The 19,994-nt window shown below is 29.1% G+C and overlaps 4 protein-coding genes across 4 annotated transcripts; 1 reads left to right on the top strand and 3 right to left on the bottom strand.

Annotated features, from left to right (window-relative positions):
- Nucleotides 1-206: 206 nt before the first annotated feature.
- LOC128956676 (cytochrome P450 3A24-like) lies at nt 207-6,343 on the bottom strand. The gene is made up of 5 exons (XM_054302391.1): nt 6,302-6,343; nt 5,872-6,221; nt 1,773-1,922; nt 934-1,652; nt 207-868 (listed from the first exon to the last, which is right to left on the bottom strand). Exons 1-5 carry the CDS (start codon nt 6,341-6,343, stop codon nt 207-209), a joined length of 1,923 nt encoding a protein of 640 aa, XP_054158366.1.
- A 1,824-nt stretch (nt 6,344-8,167) lies between these two features.
- LOC128956783 (uncharacterized oxidoreductase MT0954-like) lies at nt 8,168-9,119 on the top strand. The gene is made up of 3 exons (XM_054302499.1): nt 8,168-8,563; nt 8,673-8,779; nt 8,891-9,119. The coding sequence occupies exons 1-3, from the start codon at nt 8,168-8,170 to the stop codon at nt 9,117-9,119; spliced, it is 732 nt and encodes a 243-aa protein (XP_054158474.1).
- Nucleotides 9,120-10,228: 1,109 nt separating this feature from the next.
- LOC128956675 (cytochrome P450 3A8-like) lies at nt 10,229-13,330 on the bottom strand. The gene is made up of 4 exons (XM_054302390.1): nt 13,299-13,330; nt 11,755-11,904; nt 10,956-11,665; nt 10,229-10,890 (listed from the first exon to the last, which is right to left on the bottom strand). Exons 1-4 carry the CDS (start codon nt 13,328-13,330, stop codon nt 10,229-10,231), a joined length of 1,554 nt encoding a protein of 517 aa, XP_054158365.1.
- Nucleotides 13,331-13,974: 644 nt separating this feature from the next.
- On the bottom strand, nt 13,975-15,631 carry LOC128956674 (steroid 17-alpha-hydroxylase/17,20 lyase-like). Its single transcript, XM_054302389.1, has 3 exons — nt 15,534-15,631; nt 14,411-14,985; nt 13,975-14,351 (listed from the first exon to the last, which is right to left on the bottom strand). The coding sequence occupies exons 1-3, from the start codon at nt 15,629-15,631 to the stop codon at nt 13,975-13,977; spliced, it is 1,050 nt and encodes a 349-aa protein (XP_054158364.1).
- Nucleotides 15,632-19,994: the final 4,363 nt, after the last annotated feature.

The following is a 19,994-nucleotide window of genomic DNA, read 5'->3' as shown; positions in this document are numbered from 1 at the left end:
GGTTATTAACTATTTTATTTGATATTTAAATATTTTCAATAAAAAAAAGTTATTGTATTAATTGAATGTTAATATATTTGTATTATATTTTTACTACAAAAATAAACTATTATAATATATACTGTAATATAGGTATGTTTATCTACAGGTATTAATATATGTAATAACTGAAATACATAACATAGTAATAATATATTTACGAAAAATTATCTAGATTGAATTTTCAAATTGATACATTTGGGTGCATTTGAAAAACTACTTATATGTACTTTGGTTGGTATATCTGTTTGTTCACATGTATTGAATCGGTATTTCAATACAAGTGTCGCGAGTGTTAGTTTGACGAGCATTTGCGCAAACCGTTTGGCAATACACTGTCGCGGACCCAAACCAAACGGTAAGAAAGCATAGGGTGTCAGTTGGTTACGGTTTTCCGGTAGAAAACGGTCGACATTGAACTGTTCGGGGTTTGGATAGTAGTCGGCGTTCATATGCATCGCATAGATACCAAACTCTATGGTTTCGCCGGCTCGGAGAGTGATGCCTGTGTGACGGCCACCCAATGGATAGTCATTTTTGGCAATACGGCCCTCCATTATAGTCGGCGAATGTAGGCGTAGTGTTTCGCATACGACAGCCTCGAGTAGCGGCAGATTATGCAACCGATCGACATCTAGTTGTTGGTCATTATCATCGTTAGTGATGACAACTGTCATAATTTCATCGTAAAGTTTTTGCTGAACACTTTGATTACAGGCCAACTCAAAGGTGGCAAACGAAAGGGTAACAACTGTTACATCATAGCCGCCGTTAGTCAGAAACCAGGCGTTGGCTATGACTTCGTCTTCGGTCAAGTATTTAGTCATACCTATCATCAACAACAACAACAACAATACAATCATTTCATTATTAGTATATTTATATAATGCCTACCCTTTTCATAGAGTTTATAGTTATCTTCAGTTATTTTATTGTTATCGTTAATAGTCTGGTCTTCAATAGCGTGCGCCTCCATAAGCAACTCAACAAAGTCCCAGCGCTTACCACTACTATCGTTACCACCACTACCCGTCCCAGTGCTAGCTTTTCGCTGACTTATAATATGACGGGTCAGCTGAAAGAAGTACTCGTTAGACGTATCGTCGGTCAGTTGGTTCATACCAATCAAATTAAGGACAAACTGTGGCAATAAAATCAATGCAAGAGTGCGATACCATTTTGGATATAAAATTTGATTTATATTTGTGACAAACGGATGATTAGGATTGACCGCAGAGTTCAAGTCCAAAGAGTAGACAGAAGCGGCTACGATGTCCATCACTGTGTTTTTGTACATCTGAAGCATGTCTATTGTCTGGCCATTGGCGACATACCTGTCCATAACTGTTGTCAGTTGTCTAAAACATTGCCTAACCTTTGGCATCATTGACCTGCTCTTTGCTGATGTAAAAGCTGTACTCATTATAGATCGGATCCGTTTCCAGTCCGTGTCTTGTGCTTCATCTATATTGTGACAAAGTATTGGATGATTGTGTGAACTTTGGACCACATGATTGGATCGGTTAACAAAGTTTGGCCAATCATTCAAACAGATCTGTTTGATTAGATTTGGTTCAGTAGTCATAAGAATCGGTAGATTTCCGTAAAAGTAACTACAAGTATAATAATTATAATAATGTGATAATAGATATTATTTATCTAATCTATTTCTAGTAGTTTTAGAAACATGTTTAATATAATACTAATATAATAATGATATAATAAAATGTTACCCATATATGTGTCCATATTTATGCATACGTTGGATATCATTATCGGCTCGCGTGCGCCATATTAGCGGCAGATTATTGCCAAAACCAATAACTGGTTTCGGACCAGTTATACCCCGTTTTGACCAATAATCAAAATGTCGAGTAAAGTATCTATTTGTAGTAAATTATAATATGATGCTAATTATTTATAATAAATAAATTTTGTAAAACTTACTTATAAACAAATGTTAGTACAGTAGATATAAAAATTATTGATACTATAGACAACATAGTTTCAAAGTTTTAAATTTTTTATAATATATTGTTTTGATATATTTAAAAACTAAAATAAAAATTTTTATTATATACAGTATATATATATATATATATAGATTCTAGTAATATAAATCAATATAATTCATTTAATTGCAATTCATTATATTTATTAACATATTTGATATTTTACAGAATTAATGTTTAATTTATTATTAATTAGTTTAAGGAGTTTAAATGGAAATGCTTTCTAGCATTTTCAACTGTAATATACTTAATTTTTATAGTCATTGAAATTTATAAACAAAAATTTTATGTTTTTTTTAATTAACAACTGTTTTAATGATGTGTTTTTTATGTCAAAACTAATTATTTATTTTTTTACTTAACAATGATTTAACAAATATTATTAAGTTTTTTTATTGTGTGTATATATTATTTGACTTTATTTTTTTAATAATATTTAGGTATTTTTATATTATTTCACTGAGAAGGCTATGATCAGGGTTTTTAAAGAAAATAAATTCCTGCCCTGGCTTAGACCAAATAGATGCCATAAATGCCTGGCATTTTGGGCATCTTTTTTTTATTTGTCTGTCATTTTAAATTGCTAAACAAAAAGCAATTGTTAAGCGTGTTAATTAAATTTACAATTAATGTATTTATTAATCAAAAGCATGGCAGGCATTTGACAAAATTGGCATATATTGTTTATGCCTGCCATTTTTAAAACCCTGGCTATGATACTGTGATCAACTAAAACAGTATTGCAAGTATGGGTTGGTATACTGTATGCATTTGGGAGAGTATTAGGTTAGACAGGTCTACAGTTTACTCATTAGTTTATATTAAATATCTGATAAACTATACATTCAATTTAAAAATGACCATGGACATAATTGTAGATAATATAAATAAAGCAACATTATTGTAATTGATCATTTTTTAAAAATTAATTGTAAAATTAACTAGATAATAGTAGATTATAGTCAACTATTTTATGTCGATGCTATTATCTAGTTAATTTTACAATTAATATATATATATATAAGAAGGCGGTCAATCGATCTTGAGCGGCGTATTTTTTGAATAACTTTTAAACTGTTAGAGATAATTTAATTCTGTAAAATACATTTAAGAATATCATATCGACTACACTTAATATACACACAATCACAAAACTAGGATGGCCAGATATACAAAATATCGGGACCAACGCAAGACACTATGCTACAGGTTAAACTACAACAGACTAATTTTTTATGACAATGTAAATTTGTAGTCAAGAAATAATAGTTTAATATAAAAAAAATCATAAAAATCGGATTGGTACTTTTATTTTTATACCTTGTTAAATTTGTCATAAATCACATTGTATAAAATTGTCTAAAATAAAATTGACGTTATTTGTAAATATTATATACTTATTAAATGAAGATTTTCATGTTATCACTAAATCTAAAAACAAAATTTTAATATGTCGACTAGTTTTCGAAATAATCGACTTTCAATATAAATTATAATATAAAATTACAATAKTGTAWTTTMTATTGAAAGTCCATTATTTCGAAAATTAGTCGACATAATAAAATTTTGTTTTTAGAAATAATAATATAATTGAAAATTTAATCTTCTAAATATATAATGGTCATAAATAACGTCAATTTTATTTTAGACAATTTTATACAATGTGATTTGTCACAAATTTAACAAGGTATAAAAATAAAAGTACCAATCCGATTTTGATGATTCTTTTTTTATATTAAACTGTTATTTCTTGACTACAAATTTACATTGTCATAAAAAATTAGTCTGTTGTAGATTGACCTGTAGCATAGTGTCTTGCGTTGGTCCCGATATTTTGTATATCTGGTCATCCTAGTTTTGTGATTTCGTGTATATTAAGTGTGGTCGATATGATATTCTTAAATGTATTTTACAGAATTAAATTATCTCTAACAGTTTAAAAGTTATTCAAAAAATACGCGGCTCAAGATCAATTGACCGCCTTCTTATATTGTATATTTATAAAATTTATGTTATATTCTATAGATATTAATTGTTTTTTTACACAATAACTAAACGAATTATTATTATTATTATTATTATTATTATTATTATTATTATTATTATTATTATTATTAATATTATATTATTATTAATATTATATTATTATTAATATTATATTATTATTAATATTATATTATTATTAATATTATATTATTATTATTATAATATTATTATTATTATATTATTATTATATTATTATTATTATATTTATAAAAAAAAATCTAATGTCATTTCATTTAATAAATACAATTTCTATTGACATCAAATAAAAAAACATAAAAATTAATTGTTAATAAAATCTTGAATAAAATCTTTCGTTTTTTATGGATATTTTATTGAAAAAATGTAAATATTAAAAAAAATAGTTAATGTAAATGACTATTATTATTAATGTTATTATTAGTATTATTATAACAAATTTCAAAATTTATTTTATAAAACAAAAATGTCATCCGATTTCTATTGTATGACACAGTCATCCAATGAATTAAATACATTTGACCTATAATTTTATATTTTAATAATATAAAAATATTATAAAATAAAATAAAAACAAAATACAGATTTTTTTAAATGAAATATTATTGAGAATTCATTAAATTTATTATTTAAAATATTATTAAATATTTTACTAATAGTATTATTAGATTTTTAATTAAACGCAATTTAAAGACAATTAAAATTTTTAATTAATAAATTAATATAATTAAAAATATTTTATAATATATACAAATACAAAACAAAAATAAAACATTGAAAATAGATTATTTAATATCTAAATAAATTTAAATTGCTAAATTATCTAAATTGTATATTTTAATCAAATTATACACTTGTGAGATGAAAGTGTTATTATAATTATTAAGCTTCGGGGAAAAAGGGCAATAATGTGTCTCGTGTTAAATTAAATTAATATTAACAAATATACAGTTAACATGTTTTTATTTTATAAATTAACATCAATGAAAACATATTTAATAATTTATGAGAATAAATAGTTGAATTTTTTTGCTAAATTAATAGTTTAACTAAATATTAGATTATATTCACAAATATAATTTTTTAATTTAATCGACACTTTATCTGTTTTTTTTACATTTTTTAGATTTATTTACTAAATTTATCAATTTATATGTATTCAATCAATTAACTAATAAAAAACAAAACATGTTAACTGCAATTCTATAATTATTATTAAATTTAAATCTCGCGATAGTTTATATTATTTCAATACATCGCGCGACACATTATTGCCCTTTTTTTCCCGAAGCTTAATAATAATTATTATTAACTAAAAATATATTTAATAATTAATCTTTATTTGAAATATACTAGAAAAATTCATAAATAAAAGTTTATTTTATAAATATAACAAATTATAAATAGTTTAAAACAAACTAACGCAATTAGATAAAATTTTATTTTATAACAAATTTTTTATAATATAATAGTAAAACAAATAAAACAATTTTAAACATATTTTAAACATTATAACATAATTGAATCTAATGAATCTTAAATTATTATAAATATATTGTTGTGTATCAATATACATATCAATATCAATAAATATACAGTATAGGTTATATAATGCGATCTAATAATAATAATACAATAAGATAATTATCTGGATTCAATTTTCAAATTAATACGTTTAGGTTTATTTGAAAAACTACTTATCATTACTTTGGGTGGTATATCTGTTTGGGCACATGTATTGAATCGGTATTTCAATACCAATGTCGCGAGTGTTAGTTTCATATTAATCATTGCAAACCGTTTGGCAATACACTGTCGCGGACCCAAACCAAACGGTAGAAATGCATAGGAATTCAGTTGATTACGATTTTCCGGTAGAAAACGGTCGACATTGAACTGTTCGGGATTGGGATAGTAGTCGGCGTTCATATGCATCGCATAAATGCCAAACTCTACCGCTTCGCCGGCTTTGATAGTTATACCTGTTTTCCGGCCGTCCAATGGATAGTCGTTTTCGGCAATTCGGCCTTCAATGAGAGCCGGCGAATGCAAGCGCAGTGTTTCGCATACAACTGCTTCGAGTAGCGGTAGATTTTGCAGCCGATTGACATCTAGTTGTCGGTCGTTGTCATCAGCGATGATTACTGTCTTAAACTCGTTGTAATGTTTTTTTTTTGCTGCAGAATTTGATTACAGGCCAACTCATAGGTTGCAACTGAGGATATTGCCTCAGCTGTGGTATTCCTGAGCTCATCGGACGCCCGATTCATAATCGGACACAGTTTGGTAGTCGACGGCGGACTCAAGTATAATATGGATTCAGATTTTTTTGGAAGATTATAGATTGGATTAGAGATTAACTTATTTATAAGATTCGTTGATTTGAATTTTGAATAATTAGAATAATAAAATTAGATAAATTTATCCATAGATTCAATTGATAAGTTTAGGTGCATTTTAAAAACTACTTATATGTATACAGGTATGTTTATACCCTACTATATAGGTATGTTTATCTACAGGTATTTAAATATGTAATATTTGAAATACATAGCATAGTAATAATATATTTTTTAAAAAAAGTTATCTAGATTCAATTTTCAAATTAATACATTTGTGTGCATTTGAAAAACTGCTTATATATATATACTTTGGTTGGTATATCTGTTTGGGCACATGTATTGAATCGGTATTTCAATACAAGTGTCGCGGCCCTAATCCGAACGGTAGGAAAGCATAGGGAGTCAGTTGGTTACGGATTTCTAGTAGAAAACAGTCGAATTTGAACTGTTCGGGGTTTGGATAGTATTCGGCGCTGATATGCATAGAATAGACACCAAATTCTATTGTTTCTTCGGCTCTGAGAGTAACACCCGTAAGAGCGCCTCCTAAATGGATAGTCATTTTTTTTGGCAATCCGGCCCTCCATTATGGTCGGCGAATATAAGCGTAGTGTTTCGCATACGACAGCCTCGAGTAGCGGCAGATTTTGCAACCGATCGACATCTAGTTGACGGTCGTCATTGTCGTCATCATTAGTAATGATGACTGTCCTGATCTCATCGTAAAGTTTTTGATTACAGTCCAACTCAAAGGTTGCAAACGATAGGGTAATAACTGTCATCACTCCATAGTTAGTCAAGAACCAGGTATTGGCTATGACTTCATCGTCGGTCAAGTACTTTGTCATACCTATCATCGACAACAACAATAACAATACAATCATTGAACTGTTACTACAACTATACAAATGCCTACCCTTTTCATAGTGTCTATAGTTATAGTCAGTTGTTTTATTTTTTATCATTAAAAGTCTGATCTTCAATAGCGTGCGCCTCCATAAGCAACTCAACAAAATCCCAACGCTTAGAACTACCGCTACCACCACTACCCGTCCCAGTGCCGGCTTTTCGCTGACTTATAATATGACGGCTGAAAGAAGTACTCGTTGGACTCGTAGAGCTTAAAGCAGAGATCTCGATGTCTTAGATGGACATATATGTCATAAAATATTAGAAATAAAAGTTTCTCTGTCTGTCGGTCAACAACCCATTGTTTGTCTGGTCCGAGCTATTAATTGTCATACATTTGTACTGATCATCGACGAGGAGACCACGGCTGCCGTCGATATGTGGAAACCGATGCACTTATTCAGCAAAAACTATTCGCCAGGTGTTCAGCTCAGGTGTACTGTACTGACTATTATTGCCCACCGAATCAATACGATTATGGACTCGGATCGGGTGCTAGTGTTCAAACAATGGACGGTTAGCTGAGTCGACAAAATAAAAAATAGTTAATGTATTAAAAAATATACAGTAAATTTGCAAAGTAATGTTATAATATAAAATAATAATAAAAAAAATTTTGTTTTTGTTATTAATATAATGTCTACGTGTCAATTAATATATCTATTTTCATTTCCAATTTATTTTTTAATTAATTATATGATAATAATAAAAGTTAAGAAAATTTCAAAAGATAAAATAAAAATTGTTTTAAATTGAAAAAATATGGAAATTATTACAAAAAACAATGATTTCAATGGAAAAGTAGTATTGATTACCGGTTCGAGCAGTGGTATCGGCGCCGGTATGGCCGTAGAGTTTGCCAAATGCGGTGCCCGTGTTGTAGTCACCGGTCGTAATCAGGATCGGGTCACAGCTGTGGCCAATCAATGCCGTGCAGTGTCCACACTGTTGACAACAACAACAGTACTGCCAATTGTGGCCAACATTTGTCTGGAAGCTGACTGCCAGCTACTGGTCAACAAAACTATTGAAACATATGGCCAGATAGACATTTTGATCAACAATGCCGACTGTCCAGACAGTTGCGATCTATTGGATCCAATGTTTACTAAAAAATTAGACCAATTACTAGACATAGAGCTCAGGGCTACTGTCAGACTGACACAGCTATCCGTACCTTATTTAGAGAAATCTATTTTTGGTGGTAATATTGTCAACATATCGGCTAACATATGCACAGTATGTTTGTTATTATTATTATTATTATTTGTTAAATACACTTATAATTATCTCCTATATAAATGTATGTTTGGATATCTGTATATCTTTTTATATATATATATTGTAGCACTCGATGGTTTCAATGCACTCTACGGCTAAAAGTGCACTACAAATGTATAGCAAGTGTGCAGCGGCTGGTTTGGCCTCCCATGGTATACGTGTCAATGTTGTTGTGTAAGTATGTGGGGGATGGGATGGGGTGTGGTAAAGGTGATATGGGAAAGATTTTTAAAAAATAAAATTATTTTTGTTTTTATATATTATATATATTTATAATATAACAAGTGTTGGCGTAATTACTACGGAAACCATGTCAGACTATGGTATTACCAATGATGGTCTGGCCAACTATGCTGCCCGGCTACCAGTGCGTCGTGTCGGTCAAATTGGTGATATATGGTCAGCGGTTAGTTATTTGGCCTCATCAGTGAAAGCCGGTTTTGTTACCGGTTCAACTGTTAGGGTTGTTGGAGGCGAACACGTGGCGCACGTGTTTGTCGAACAATATCTATAAATTGGTTATTAAAAAACAGATATTTTATTTTTTCTTTATTAATAAGTTTAAAAACTTAGTCATTTAAAAATGTAAAAGCAATAGTAAAATGTTGTGTGTGTGTGTGTGTGTTTGTGTATGTATGTGTGTATGTGTGTGTATGTATGTGTGTGTATGTATGTGTGTGTGTGTGTGTGTGTGTATGTGTGTTTATGTATGTTTGTGTGTATGTGTGTGTGTGTGTGTGTGTTTATGTATGTGTATGTATGTGTATATGTGTGTGTATGTATGTGTATGTATGTGTATGTATGTGTATGTATGTGTGTATGTGTGTGTATGTGTATGTATGTATGTGTGTATGTGTGTGTATGTATGTGTGTATGTATGTGTGTATGTATGTGTGTATGTATGTGTGTATGTATGTATGTGTGTGTGTATGTGTGTGTATGTATGTATGTGTATTAATTCATTTAATTGCAATTCATTATATTTATTAAAATATTTGTTATTTTACAGACTTAATGTTTAATGTTTTTTTTGTCAATTCATTTGATATAATGAATGACTTAATTTTTTTTTGAGTTTTTCTGGAAATGCTTTCTAGCATTTTCAACTGGCTTATAATTTTTTTTATTACTATAGTTTTGATATTTTTTATAAACTAATATAAATACAAAAAATATAGTAATTCTAGGTTTTATTATTATATTAAAAAAATATATTTAATGTCATTTACATTTACATTTTTTTGATATTTATTTTTTTTCTTAATAAAATATTCATAAAAACAAAACATTTTATTGAAGACTATTAGTTAACAATTAATTTTTATTTCTTTATTATTTTGATGTCAATGAAATCAAAATTTTTTTATTAATATGAATTTTCTAATTATTATTAAATATTGTTATTATAGTATGCATTATGATTAAGCAAATATTATTTTAGTTTAAGGAAAAGTAGAGAGTAATGAAATATTAAATAAATATAGAATTTTTAAAAAACATTAAAACTTTTAAACTTATTTTTTAGAATTAAATTTTATTTTTGTTGTTGTTGTAGTATTTTCAAAAATCAATAAATTTATAACTAATTTGTATCTTTAACTTACATATATAATTTTAAGAAAATTATCTAGCTTGAATTTTCAAATTAATACGTTTTGGTTTATTTGAAAAACTACTTATCATTACTTTGGGTGGTATATCTGTTTGTGAACATGTATTGAATCGGTATTTCAATACCAATGTCGCGAGTGTTAGTTTCATATTAATCATTGCAAACCGTTTGGCAATACACTGTCGCGGACCCAAACCAAACGGTAGAAATGCATAGGAATTCAGTTGATTGCGGTTTTCCGGTAGAAAACGGTCGACATTGAAGTGTTCGGGGTTTGGATAGTAGTCGGCATTCATATGCATCGCATAAATGCCAAACTCTACCGCTTCGCCGGCTTTGATAGTTATACCTGTTTGCTGGCCGTCCAATGGATAGTCGTTTTCGGCAATCCGGCCTTCAATGAGAGCCGGCGAATGCAAGCGCAGTGTTTCGCTAACAACTGCCTCGAGTAGCGGTAAATTTTGCAGCCGATTGACATCTAGTTGTCGGTCGTCATTGTCATCATTGATGACGACTGTCTTAATCTCATCGTAAAGTTTTTGCTGAAGACTTTGATTACAGGCCAACTCATAGGTTGCAAACGATAGGGTAATAACTGTCACTCCATAGCCGCCAACAGTCAGAAACCAGGCGTTGGCTATGACCTCGTCGTCGGTCAAGTATTTAGTCATACCTATCAACAGCAACAACAACAACAATACAATCATTTCATTAGTAGTACAACAATATAATGCCTACCCTTTTCATAAAGTTTATAGTTATCTTCAGCTGTTTTATTGTTATCATTAATAGTCTGATCTTCAACAGCGTGGGCCTCCATAAGCAATTCAATAAAGTCCCAGCGCTTACCACCACTACTACTACCCGTCTCAGTGTTGGCTTTTCGCTGACTTATAATATGACGGGTCAGCTGAAAGAAGTACTCGTTGGACGTTTCGTCGGTCAGTAGGTTAACACCAATCAACTTAAGGACAAACTGCGGTAATATAAGCAATGCTAGCGTACGATACCATTTGGGATTCAAAATCTGATTTATATTTATGATAAACGGGTGGTTCGGAGTAACCGCACAGTTCAAGTCAATAGAGTAGACAGTGGCGGCTACGGTGTCCAACACTGAGTTTTCAAACATTTCTTTCATATTGATTGTCTGTCCACTGGCGGCATACCTGTCCATAACTGTTGTCAATTGTTTCAAACACTGTCTAACCTTTGGCATCATTGACCTGATCTTTGCCGATGTAAAAGCTGTACTCATTATAGATCGGATCCGTTTCCAGTCCCGACCTTCAGCTTCATCTATATTGTGACAGAGTATAGGATGTTGTCGTGTACTTAAAACGGCACGATTTGCCCGATTTATAAAGTTTGGCCAATTTTTCACAAAGATTTGTTTGACGAGATTTGGTTCAACAATCATAAGCACCGGTAGATTGCCGTCAAAGTAACTTTAAGTATAATAATGTGATAATAGATATTATTTTTTATTTTTTATTAGTTTTAAAATACTAATGATTATGATATAATAAACTGTTACCCATATATGTGTCCATATTTATTCATACGCTGGACATCGACATCGGCCCGCGTGCGCCATATTAGCGGCAGATTATTGCCGAAACCGATGACTGGTTTCGGACCAGTTATACCCCGTTTTGACCAATAATCAAAATGTCGAGTAAAATATCTATTTATTTATTTGTATGAAATTATTTGATATATTATTTACTAAAATTTATAATGTAAAACTTACTTATAAATAAATATTAGTACTGTAGTTATAAAAATTATTAATACTATAGATAACATAGTTTCAAATTTTTAGAATTTAAAAAAAATATTATTTTAATATTTTTAAAAACTAATCTAAAAAATTATTATTTTAATATTTTTAAAAACTAATATAAAAAATTATTATTTTATATATTTTATATATAAGTGTGTTTTTTGTCTAAACTTATTATTTTGTACTTAACAATGATTTAACAAATATTATTTTTTATTGTGTATATATTACTTGAATTTAATTAATAGAAATACATATTAAATTTATAAATATTTATAAAATAATAAAATATATTAAATAAAACTTATTCTATTAAAAATTAACTTTATATATATATATATAAATTATTTATAATACTAAAATAAAATTTAATTAATAAATAAAGTTATTAAAATAATTGACAATTTTTAATATTTAAAGTTAGTTCAATTCAATTGATTTAATAGTTAAAAAATTAATATAATTTATATTTAAAAAATATTAGATCATAACATTATTATTATATTTTTAAGTATATTTTAAATTAATAAAGTTGTCTTAAAAACAAAATAATTTATTAAACACTATATATAAAATGCTCTCATAGGTAAATTATTATTTGGTCCCTACAAATATATTAAAAATAATAAAATATAAATGATTATAACAAATATAACATTTTTAAAGAAAATTTTAAATAAAATATAAATATTTTTTAAACACTTAATTGATGCTATTATACAGTTAATATTTAAAATTATAAATACATTGAATACATAACTAAAAAAAACTATGTCTATACAAAAACTATTAACAATTTTAAGTATAAAGAGATAAAAAAATTAATTTTATTTATGAATTAGTAATGTATTTGAATAAACATTAGTGTATACACTATGTAAAAAAGTTTTATCATGAATGATTTTATTTTGAATTTAACTTGATTACGTATTTTATGATAATGTTAATCATATACCTTAAATCATTTAGAAATAAACTATTACTATCATTAAAATTATTTTTTACCCTATTGTATTAATTTCAAAAAATATATAGAAAAAAATGTTCAAAACATGTTTAAAATATGTATTTTATTAAAAATAAATTATTATTCCCTAATAAATATTGTTTGTATTATATTTGTTTTATTCATTTAGTTTTCACATTTTTTCTATATAATTGTGACGGTTCGGGTTTATAGTTTACCGTCAAATAGCCCGTAAAGATAACTTTACGAAGCAATATGCAATGCGGGTATATATGATATGGAACTGTGACGTAATTACTGAACGAGTTGCTATATGAAGACTATTTACAGTAAGAGTAACAGTATATATGAATGGCTCATTCGGGGCTCTGGTCACTGGTAACTGCGCTATATATGTAGTATTCGGGAGCCTTGTATCGGAGCTCGGGATGACTGATCCGGAGAACCGGAATAATAGCCAAACCCCGCTTCACCTAAGGCTTACACTCACTAGTAATTAATGATTACATTTTTAAACTCTTTAAATATAATTGTTTAAAATATTTTTTTTAAATAGTTTTGCTTCCATGTAAAATATTTTATAATTATTTTATAATTATTTAGTTTTTATATTCATTAATATGTATAAACTTTTTTTATGAATAAAATTTTATTTTTTATTAATGTTTGAAAATATTTGTACAAAAAAATATTCAACAAATTTATTAGTATTATAAACAGATTTATAAATATAACTAAATATGTTTAATTTAAATTTAATTTTCTGACATTTTTTATTTAAAAAAAAATTAATTGGTTTTAATAGAAAAATATTATTAAATTTTAGTATATTACAAATATTTTTTTTAATTATTATTAATAAGTTTTAGTAAAGTAAATCTTTGTTATTTTATTTTTTTTCATTTAAATTTAATAACAATATACAGTATTTTTCTTAATATACTTGTATTGAAATACAGTAATAATATTTTAGCATTACTAAAATAAAAACATTGTTTTAGATTTTAAATTTTACTCTTCAATACAATCGTATAAGTTTTAGGACTAATAACTATTGATATATTTGGATCGGCATCCAAACCCTGATGACTGTCTAAAACTATATCATAGTTTTGTGTCGATTGTAGAAATCGGACAAAAACAAGAAACAGCTGAGCGATAGCTAAACTTTCGCCTAAACATTGACGACGTCCGCAACCGAACGGTATGAATGCCGGCGAACAACCGGTTGTACTATAAGTACCGTCAGTAGTGTCGATGAAACGGTCGGGTAGAAAGTCATTGGCATTAGTAGTCGTCCAATATTTTGTGTCCCAATTGTTTCTCAATATAATTCCCTGATATGTATACAAAATAGTGTCTTTAGGTATTGTATAGTTTCCTTAAATTAAAAAATAAATTATTATAATAATTATAATTATTAAATAAATATATTGTTACCTATTTTGCTGTCGGCCATAGACTTGTGCGCCAAACCAAATGGCGGAACATTTCTAAATCTTAAAGTTTCGGCTATAAATGCCATCACATAATGACATTGTTGTCTGTCCTGATGTCGGGGCAATCGGTCACCGATTTCTGATTCAATTTCTTGTTTCAATCGGATCTGCATTTCTGGATAATAGGCCAACAATAGTAGTAACCATTGAAATGTTATCTCCGATGTCTCGATTCCGGCATAAAACATATCAAACACACACATTGCCAGCCGATCATCGGTTAGATGGATAGCCGACTCGCGGCCATCCCTTAGGGCAACATTTTTTGCATCAATCAGTGCATCGCAAAAATCTCGTTCACAATTTGGATTGTAATCATTGAAATGGTTTTTGAATTTTTTCAAAATCAATTCAGACATATCATAAAAAGCTTTGTGTTTTTTTTCATAAATTTTTCGGTCCAACCATTTAAATGGTTTTATATATTCATTTAAAAATGAATTGACAACAAATTCATTATCAATATCTTTCAATACATATTTAAATTTTTTGAACTCCTCGTCATCGATATTGTAGCTAAAAATATAATTTTATTGTATTTATATCAGAATTAAGAAAATGATTGGGGAGGGGTAGGGGTTCGGTAGCTAATTAAATAATACTTTCTAAGATCAACATTTTATAATTTACCCCTAACCCCATCTAATAAATAAAAATATGCTTAAAATCTATAAATAAATAGATATAAATAGATAGAAATATATACTTTCTATTTCATTTCGAGATAAATGTCTTAGAAATTATTTATAATTTTACATTTAATTTTGCAAAATTTTAATTAAAATTCAATAATTATTAGTATCTTAATTAAAATAATCAAAAAAAAAATTTATAAAAATTTCAATATAATTTACAATCTATTTTGTAATATAAAAAACTTTTAGAAAAATGCTGCTTAACTTTTTTAGTGCATTTTTAAATGCAATAAATAGAAAGCAATATTTTTTCGGAGATTTTTAAAAATTTTACCCTAACTCTCATATATATATATATATATATATATATATATTATATATATATATATAATATTTTTACTATATATTTATAAAAAAATTAGTTTATACTTTTCATTGAACGAACTGTTGGCCATAATGTTGAGAAACATTAGATAGATATAGTCCGACGGTTTTATAGGTTTGTCCGGACCCTCCCTTTTCAACATTGTTTTCACCGTTTTGTCCACACAATCGATCACCACATTAACTAACCGTTCATTTGTAGAATATTTTCTATTGAATTATTATTATTGATTTAAAAGATTTTTATTTTTTTAAATTGTCCATGGTACATTACATTGCTGCCGCTAGTCCTACACGTCTAATAGCTTTCCAACTTAGCCCATAATCAATTACTGATACACCATTGGCCAACAATGTTGCTAATAATGTTATTTTGCAAAATTTTAATTAAAATTCAATAATTATTAGTATCTTAATTAAAATAATCAAAAAAAAAAATTATAAAAATTTCAATATAATTTACAATCTATTTTGTAATATAAAAAACTTTTAGAAAAATGCTGCTTAAATTTTAGTGCATTTTTAAATGCAGTAAATAGAAAGCAATATTTTTTTGGAGATTTTTAAAAATTTTACCCTATCTCTCATATATATATATATATATATATCAATTACTGATACACCATTAGCCAACAATGTTGCTAATAATTTAATTATTTTATAAAATTCATTATTTTAGATATTTTAATATTCATTATTTTAGATATTTAAAAATTATCATTTATTATTTAAGGTATGTTATATACTTATATGGCCAAACTATATATATATATAAATTAAACTAATAATTATAATTATTTATGATAATAATATAGTATAAACAAACTATATTTTATTTATTAACTGTATTTTTATAATAACTAATTTTATTTCGAAATAATTTTCTCTGAAAGTAATTATTAAAGTGTCGACCAGATGTCGACACAGACATATCCTATATATATCTATACGTTTTGTAATCGCATATTCATTCGTTTTTATGTATTAATAAAATAAACGTTAATTGTTATTACCGTTTCGTTTTATTTTACGTAATCGTCGGCTAACTGGCCGACATTCTGGCGCAGTCGGCAACAATAAACCTACTCAACAGTTAGTCATCGTCAACAATCGTGTCAATCATGCCGTACTACTACAGCACCCGCAGCCGTACCCGAGCGGTAGGCACACCGAAAACACGTGTTTGTCAACGCAAACGAGTTAATGATCCGTCAACCGGTGTCGATGTCAAGGATCTCGAGGTCAGTGAATCCGATGTCGAGACAGTCGTAGCACAGGTCTCTCGGATGTCCACTTCCGACAATCAGATCCAACCGCCGCAACCACCGATTAATCAAAGCATTACTCGTGACGTTACTCATACGCAAACATCGGCAATGATTCGACATAATAACGATGACACATACGCTGCACACCGTACATATCAACCGATTGGTCGCATTATCGGTCTGGTATGTGACAAGTACAGTGGTCCCGACGCCAACATCACCATCGAAGAATGGTTCCGCATATTTTCGCTGCTCACCGTCGACGCCAGCGATGACAAAGAAACTCAAAGCTCTCGCCCGTCATCTGTCCGGAGAAGCACTCTCTTGGATGGCCGAAGAGATAGAACCGCAGTGGCAGACCATTACGTATCACCGGTGCCGCGAACTCATGATCGACCGGTTCACACGCAAATCAACGAACCCGTTGATTGACGCCACTCGTCGTACACTTAATCGTAATGAGACGGTCACCGCATATTACAACGATATGCGTCGGCTTCTATCACAGGCCGGTCTCAATGATAGCAACACCGTCGCTATGCTCACAAACGGTATGCCCGATAGCTATCGGCAGCTATTAGGCGCTTCGAGAGTTAAGACACCGAACGATTGGTTCGAAGTCGCCTTAGGTATCGAAGCGTCCAAATCGAAAAGTTTCACTCAATCGACCACTAGTCGTGAACAGACTCTCACCGCAACGGTTGTCAAACGCAATACATATCGTAAGAAAAACGATTCACCGCCGTGTCGGTATTGTTTGGCAACCGACAACCGTAAGTATCACTGGCACTCTAGGTGTCCAATCAAACGCTTTGGTTCGAACCGCAACGGTTCCGATAGCAGATCAATAACCAACACACGAACCATCAACTCGTCCTCAGCTGAAGTCAATACCAATGACGTCAAGGATTTCGATTATTTCGGCCTTCGAGTCAACGGTATGTATTTCAAAGCGCTTCTCGACTCCGGCAGCACCGTATCAATTGTATCGTCACAATTGGCGCAAAAACTTCGACTACGACCCGACCCATCGAAAATAATGGCCATCAAACAACTTGTCGGCACGGTCTACACCATCGGTAGTTCACACGTGTCGGTTACAATCGGAAATAAAACAGATTATTTGACTCTTCATGTCGTCGAAGATTGTAACCACACCGCACTCATTGGTCAGGACGCTCGACGACTGTTCAATTTGATGCCGATGTCTAGTCCGTCAATAGCCACCGCTCATTCGTGTAACGCATATGTCGTCAATACAGACATTGTATTGAACACCAAAAACGACAACAGCATTAATGTCAACAAAAGCGCTGTCTCTCAAACCGAATCGGTATCCGTCACCTCTACTGTCAATCCACGGACCGCCGAACCGAAAGAAAACGTAAACATCGCTCAGACAGCTATCATATCCGTCAACAACATCGATACCACCGAAAAGCCGATCAAAAGCCGTCAAAATAAGCGACAGTTATCGATAAGTCGACTTTCGGTTTCAAAAACACCGATAACATTGTTTATGAGTGACGCCCGCAAATTGTCCGCAAATATCAACGAAAGTTTGGGACGAAAATTCGTTGAAATACCGAAATCGCACCGAAAACCGCCCGATAAAACGTCACGTAATACACGACTAGCTCCCGCGTTAGCTCTGGTCAACTATGGTGACGTCGGATAGATGACCGACTCCTTTTCGTCGGGGGAATTGTCGACCAGATGTCGACACAGACATATCCTATATATATCTATACGTTTTGTAATCGCATATTCATTCGTTTTTATGTATTAATAAAATAAACGTTAATTGTTATTACCGTTTCGTTTTATTTTACGTAATCGTCGGCTAACTGGCCGACAAATGTAATAATTTTGATTATTAATTAAAATTTAGTTAAATAATATGATTATTAAAGAATTTTTTTTGATTATTTGTTATATATTTTTATAACATAATTTAAATAAATTTTTAATTAAATTCAATGTTTTGTGAGCTGTTATTAGGAAATAGTCTAATGACTTCTCAACAATATATATGTATACATAATATTTATATATATTTATATATAGATATTTTTTTGATTACCGATATAATCGTGAGGTCGTCCCGAAAATTCAGGTTTACTAAATACATGTCTAGCGATATCGGCATCGGTTATAAACACTTGAGGAGTATTACCAAAATATACAGTAAATATTGGTCCATATTTTTATACATATCCCTAATTGAGTCATCCCAAAATTTTGGCAAAGTAGCTAAATTCATATTAATTAAAATAAATTTTTATATTATAATATATATGATATGATTTTACTAATAAAAACTGTACAAATCTATGTTTTTTTAATTGTTATTATTAATATTATTATTTATAACTTACTTATCATATTGCCTATTATAGGCAATGGAAACGGACCGGGAGGTAGATTATAATATTGATAATAAAATTTTGTTAATTTGTAAACTAGAAAAACAAATAATGAATATAATATTAATGTCCATAAATCCGATATAATTATTAATGAATATAATTGATTAAACAAAAACATAATTTTCTTATATTTATCTTAAAAAACAGTGTCAATTAAACCTAAAAAAATCTATTTAATTTAAGTAATATTTTTTAAATAAAAGATTTTTATAATAATTAAAATTAGTAGTCTTTATAAAATTGTATTTATAGTTCATTTCTAATAATATTCTGTTTTATAAGTAAAATTGAAAATTGCTTAGTAATTAACATTTGGCTTAATTGGAAAAATTGCTAATCATTCTCAATGTGTGTATTAATTAATATAATATATAGGAAAACTTATGATAACTTATACAAATTATTTACAATACACTCTACGACATTAATATAGAAAAATTATAAATTTAATTTAATAAATATAATTATAAAAAAATCAATTTGAAATCAAAATAATATCAAAAACTATATTAGTAGAACTATATTAAAAACAACTATAGTCATGAGGTATCAAATTATTTAATATAACAAAATAAACAACATAGTCATGTGGGGTATCAAATGAATCAGTATGTCAAAATAAACTCATCTATAGTCATGTAAGGTATCAAATGATTTAGTATAGCAAAATAAACAACCATAGGTATTTAGGGTATCAAATTATTCAGTATGACAAAATAAAACCAACCATAGACATGTATGGTATCAAATTATTCAGTTTGTCAAAATAAACCTAAATATAGTAAAGAGAGGTATCAAATGATTCAGTA

This window comes from Oppia nitens, unplaced genomic scaffold (assembly GCF_028296485.1).
Source record: "Oppia nitens isolate AA-2021 unplaced genomic scaffold, nextdenovo-longstitch-racon4-pilon3 scaffold32_pilon_pilon_pilon, whole genome shotgun sequence".
Lineage (NCBI taxonomy): Eukaryota > Metazoa > Arthropoda > Arachnida > Sarcoptiformes > Oppiidae > Oppia > Oppia nitens.
Note: the sequence above shows the minus strand (reverse complement) of the source record. Positions and strands in the feature narration are given on the sequence as shown.

Excerpts from the sequence above, each read along its gene's own strand:
- LOC128956676 (XM_054302391.1), bottom strand. The coding sequence starts at position 6,343 with ATGAATCGGGCGTCCGATGAGCTCAGGAATACCACAGCTGAG. Across the intron at positions 6,222-6,301 it reads TCAGGAATACCACAGCTGAG|ACAGTAATCATCGCTGATGA; the intron begins GCAATATCCTCA and ends AACGAGTTTAAG. Across the intron at positions 869-933 it reads CTATAAACTCTATGAAAAGG|GTATGACTAAATACTTGACC; the intron begins GTAGGCATTATA and ends TGTTGATGATAG.
- LOC128956783 (XM_054302499.1), top strand. The coding sequence starts at position 8,168 with ATGGCCGTAGAGTTTGCCAAATGCGGTGCCCGTGTTGTAGTCACCGGT. Across the intron at positions 8,564-8,672 it reads TATCGGCTAACATATGCACA|CACTCGATGGTTTCAATGCA; the intron begins GTATGTTTGTTA and ends TATATATTGTAG. Across the intron at positions 8,780-8,890 it reads ATACGTGTCAATGTTGTTGT|TGTTGGCGTAATTACTACGG; the intron begins GTAAGTATGTGG and ends TAATATAACAAG.
- LOC128956675 (XM_054302390.1), bottom strand. The coding sequence starts at position 13,330 with ATGAGCCATTCATATATACTGTTACTCTTACT. Across the intron at positions 11,666-11,754 it reads AAATATGGACACATATATGG|TTACTTTGACGGCAATCTAC; the intron begins GTAACAGTTTAT and ends TTATACTTAAAG. Across the intron at positions 10,891-10,955 it reads CTATAAACTTTATGAAAAGG|GTATGACTAAATACTTGACC; the intron begins GTAGGCATTATA and ends TGCTGTTGATAG.
- LOC128956674 (XM_054302389.1), bottom strand. The coding sequence starts at position 15,631 with ATGTTGAAAAGGGAGGGTCCGGACAAACCTATAAAACCGTCGGACTAT. Across the intron at positions 14,986-15,533 it reads AACAGTTCGTTCAATGAAAA|CTACAATATCGATGACGAGG; the intron begins GTATAAACTAAT and ends TTATATTTTTAG. Across the intron at positions 14,352-14,410 it reads TATGGCCGACAGCAAAATAG|GAAACTATACAATACCTAAA; the intron begins GTAACAATATAT and ends TTTTAATTTAAG.